Consider the following 4,586-nt stretch of genomic DNA (forward strand, 5'->3'; position numbering starts at 1 on the left):
AAAAAAAAAGAAAGCTCTTTCGGCAATCGGTACCCTTTTCATTGTTTATCCAAAGCTTCCTGTGTTGGGGACTTGTGCTGTGGTGGGTCTGCCATGCTGAGAGGTAAGCATCTCTCTCTCTCTCTCTCTCTGGTCATGTCTGTTTCAACGTTTTCTGTTTCTTGCTCCCGTTGTTCTTCATTCTCATTACTATCACTACTTTCATTTTCTTTCTATTTTTTAATTATTATTTTCAAATGTTATGCTAATTTCATTTCTTCTATTTATAGAGCTCTGCGTTTGAAATACGGTAGCTTTTGGTGTCGTCTAATGTAGAAAAGTAGCGGCTACTTTCTACATGTTTCTCTTATTTGTCATCTTTTTATTTTTTATTTTTTACTTATTTATTTGTAAATCCTGTTTTCATCTTTTGATTTTTTTTCCTTTTTCTTTTTAATTCCACATGATGATACCTATTAAGTTTGACTTTATTTTCTTAATATTTATTTTTTGTTTATATGGTTGTGTTTTGATTTTGAAGGATTCTGTTTTTCTTAGAGGGAGAGAGCGAGTGGTTCAAATAGAAGAGGAAAAAGTTGTTATTGAAGATTGATTAGGAATAAAAAATTTGAATTTTTATGTCAAGAAAAGATAGCATAGTATATGATAATGGATCCACATCTTCATGGATTTGGTGGTTCCACAAAGGAATTCCGGTTGGAGAATCAGTCTTTGCCAATTCTGCAGAATCAGAGGTTTGAAAATGGTTTATTTGATCAAAGTAGGGAGTTTGGTTACCTTCAGTCCAATCTTCTGCCACCAGCTAATAATACACATTCATCCTCAATTTTGACAAATGATGAGCCTTCTCCGGAGGATTGCGATTTTTCTGATGCAATTTTAGGTTACATCAATCAAATCCTAATGGAAGAAGACATGGAAGACAAGACATGTATGCTTCAAGATTCTTTGGATCTTCAAGTTGCCGAGAAATCGTTATATGAGGTGATAGGTGAAAAGTATCCATCTCAGCCATTAGGGATTAATCCAAATGATGGGGAAGGAGTTAATGACTTGTTTGAAAACTATGGTAGTGATCTTGTTAATGACGGCGATCTTAGTAGCATTGTTATGAGTAGTTCGTTTCTTCGGAACTCAGAGGAAGTACATCGCCAAAACTCTCAAGGGAATAGCATTTCACAGTCATCTCATAGTTCTTCGAATAGTGTAATAAGCAGCTTGGAAGGTCCTGTTGAATCTCCAAATAGCATTCTTCAGGTGCCAGATATGAGCAGTGAGAGTCAATCTATTTTGCAATTTCAGAAGGGTGTCGAGGAGGCTAGTAAATTTCTTCCAAGTGGAAATGGTCTCTTTTCCAATTTTAGTCCAGCTAAGTTGTCGTCACCATTAGAGCCTAAATTGGGGACCAATGCATTTTCTGTTAAGGTAGAGAAGGATGATGGCGAGTCTTTTCTAGCAGGATCCAAGGGAAGAAAGCATTCTGACAGGGAAGAGGGAGACAACGAAGAAAATAGAAGCAGCAAGCAAGCTGCAGTTTATTCGGAACCTACATTGCGGTCAGATATGATTGATATATTCCTGCTTCACAGCGCAGGGGATGGTAAGCAACATTATATGGCACGTCGCGATGCTTTACAGAATAAGAACACGGACAAGATGTTGCCGAGAAATGGTAAGTCAAAAGCATCGAAAACTGGGAAGGGGCGTGGTAAGAAACAAAATGGGAGAAAAGAAGTGGTTGATTTGAGAACCCTTCTGGTTCTTTGTGCACAAGCTGTTGCAGCCGATGACTCCAAAAGTGCCCATGAGTTTCTTAAGCAGATCAAGCAGCACTCGAGTCCTTTTGGAGATGGAAGTCAGAGGTTAGCTCATATGTTTTCAGATGGCCTCGAGGCACGCTTGGCAGGCACTGGAAGCCAAATCTATAAAGGCTTAATTTGTAAAAGAACATCAGCAGCTGATGTTCTTAAAGCATACCATCTCTACCTTGCTGCTTGCCCATTTAGAAAGATTTCAAATTTTATGTCAAACATTACAATTAGGACATCTTGTGCAGACTCAATGAGAGTTCATGTTATAGATTTTGGTATCCTTTATGGTTTCCAGTGGCCGACTTTTATTCAGAGGCTTTCGTGGAGATCTGGGGGACCACCGAAACTTCGGATCACAGGAATTGACTTCCCACAACCTGGTTTCAGGCCTGCGGAGAGAATCGTAGAAACGGGACGTCGCTTGGCAGCTTATGCTGAAACTTTCAATGTCCCATTTGAGTACAACGCCATAGCGAAAAAGTGGGAAACAATTCAACTCGAAGAACTGAAGATCGATAGAGATGAGTATGTTGTTGTTACTTGTTTTTATCGAGGCAAAAACTTATTGGATGAATCTGTGGTGGTGGAAAGTCCAAGGAATAAGTTCCTCAATTTGATAAGGAAGATCAACCCGGATATCTTCATTCATGGCATTATTAATGGGGCCTTTAATGCCCCTTTTTTTGTTACTCGATTCAGGGAAGCACTGTTTCACTACTCTTCACTGTTTGACATGCTTGAAACTATTGTGCCTCGTGAAGACTGGGAGAGGATGCTGATTGAGAAGGAGATATTCGGGCGAGAAGCATTGAATGTTATAGCCTGTGAAGGCTGCGAGAGAGTCGAGCGGCCAGAGACATATAAGCAGTGGCAAGTCCGAATATTAAGGGCCGGGTTTATGCAACAACCTTTTGATCCTAAGTTAATAGGGATGGCAATGGATAAAGTAAGGTCTGGCTTTCACAAGGATTTCCTAATTGATGAAGATGGTCAGTGGCTGGTGCAAGGTTGGAAGGGGCGAATCATTTACGCACTCTCTTGTTGGAAACCTGCATGACTAAGATGGTACGACCACATCCGCTGAGGGTTTTCTGAATTGGTTTTAGTCATGAGGATTTCAGGTAATGTAGCCACCCCATATTTTTCAGTTCATCTGGAAAAATATGGCTTGTGTGATTGTTATGCATTGTGAACTGAATCTGATGAAATTGAACAGGGCATGTGCAATTTGGTTCAAGCTGCGAGCTCGGTTCACCAAAACATGGTTACTTGGATAGCCTGGCAAGGAATCAGAGAATGGTTTAACCATTTGTGAGTTGTACCACATGCCTTTCAGCGTTAGATCATTTAGGAAGTTTATAGTTTGATTCCTGACGTGGGTTTTCAGATTAATCCAATCTAGTGTTGTAGATTAGTTTGCCTTGTAATAAAGTCAATCTTTTGAGTTTGATTGCTGTTTCCAATTTTGAGGTTAATACCCTGACACCTTTTGTAGGTAACTTAACTGAAGATGATATAGCTTGTGTACTTTTTTTCTGTGAACACAATCTAATGTGACATATTATCTGGTTCTCATGGTAGTTAATGACTCACGAAGTACTTAGAAGAAAAGAAAGATCTCTTTAGAATGGAGAAATTATCTAAATAAAAAGTTTAGCCTTTTATTCTTTTTATTTTAGTTTTTGGAGACAATGGCAGGAAGAAAATTTCAGGCATCACACTGGTAAACCACACTGGATTTTGGTTCACCTAAATAATGTAAGCTTTACAAGTAAGAAGACGTAAATTCTGGAATTTGAAGATTTGGTTACCTCGACAATACCCCAAACATAAACAATTCAAAACCCCTTACCAATATCACAATCTAGGGTCATCATGTTTGAAAAATAATAAATAAATAAATACATAAATTGATTTCTAAAGAATTTTAGATCAAATACTTTTGTTTTCAATAAATATTTATTTTATAAAAGGTTCTGAGAATTATTTTCGTTAGAGAGATTGGTTTTACCGTTATTTTGAAAGGAGACTAATTTGTTTTAAAGTGTTATTTTTAATCTTTAATTGTGTTATAATAAACTTTATTACCGATTTATTTATTCATCATATATATTAAAAATTTGATCGCAAATGAGAATAATGAGTGTTTTTCGATTTGAAATTCTTTCGGGATTAATTTGAGTGTTTTCTAAAAAGTAATTTGATTTACTTGTAGTTATTGGAAATGAGTCAATGAACAAAAGTGGTACGACATCTCTATACAAATTCTCAAGAATTTATAGACGTGTGAAACATTAAGGATGTTGCAGATGAACTGTTCATTAAATAATTTCGTTAAGTGCCTAATGACTAGTTTCGCTTTCAACCCTGTTGATTTCTAAAAGAAGTAGTCGAACTTATTATTTATTTTGGAGTATTTCAATGGTATACACAACATTTAATAGTGGTGCGGTGCCGTGGTGGTCCTCGTTCCTGGGATGTGATTGTTTTACGAGATATTCCCAAAAGGGGTAGAAATAGAATTCATTCCTCAAGCAATTGAAAGTATAGCCATGGGAACCTAAAAGCTGTTATATTAGTATATTTTCAGACAATCTTTTTTTATTTTGATAATTTTTCCAAAAAATTCGTAGAACTCGTTAGAACGGTTTTATTTGTGATTTTGTAGGGCTATAATGACTAGATTTTATTCAGGATAAAATTTATTGTTTTTAATATTTTTTAAAAATTTATTAATATTTAATTTATTTTAATTTTATCTTTAATATTATTGAT

The 4,586-nt window shown here is 36.3% G+C and overlaps 1 protein-coding gene across 3 annotated transcripts; it reads left to right on the top strand.

The window, feature by feature from the left end:
- Positions 1 to 3,413, top strand: LOC107639424 (scarecrow-like protein 9). Of its 3 annotated transcripts, XR_001620132.1 has the most exons (3): positions 1 to 103; positions 521 to 2,932; positions 3,028 to 3,413. XR_001620132.1 is itself a non-coding variant. In XM_016342918.2 (2 exons), exon 2 carries the CDS (start codon positions 643 to 645, stop codon positions 2,866 to 2,868), a length of 2,226 nt encoding a protein of 741 aa, XP_016198404.1. In that variant the 5' UTR covers positions 1 to 103; positions 521 to 642; the 3' UTR covers positions 2,869 to 3,391. The 3 variants fall into 3 exon arrangements, 2 of the variants coding, with proteins under 2 accessions (XP_016198404.1, XP_016198405.1); XM_016342918.2 differs by having other exon boundaries at positions 521 to 3,391; XM_016342919.2 differs by having other exon boundaries at positions 538 to 3,391.

The sequence above is a fragment of the Arachis ipaensis genome, chromosome B04 (genome assembly GCF_000816755.2).
Source record: "Arachis ipaensis cultivar K30076 chromosome B04, Araip1.1, whole genome shotgun sequence".
In the NCBI taxonomy this organism is placed as follows: domain Eukaryota; kingdom Viridiplantae; phylum Streptophyta; class Magnoliopsida; order Fabales; family Fabaceae; genus Arachis; species Arachis ipaensis.

What these genes read in the sequence shown, in the direction of transcription:
- LOC107639424 (XM_016342918.2), top strand. Translation starts at nt 643, where the DNA reads ATGATAATGGATCCACATCTTCATGGATTTGGTGGTTCCACAAAGGAA.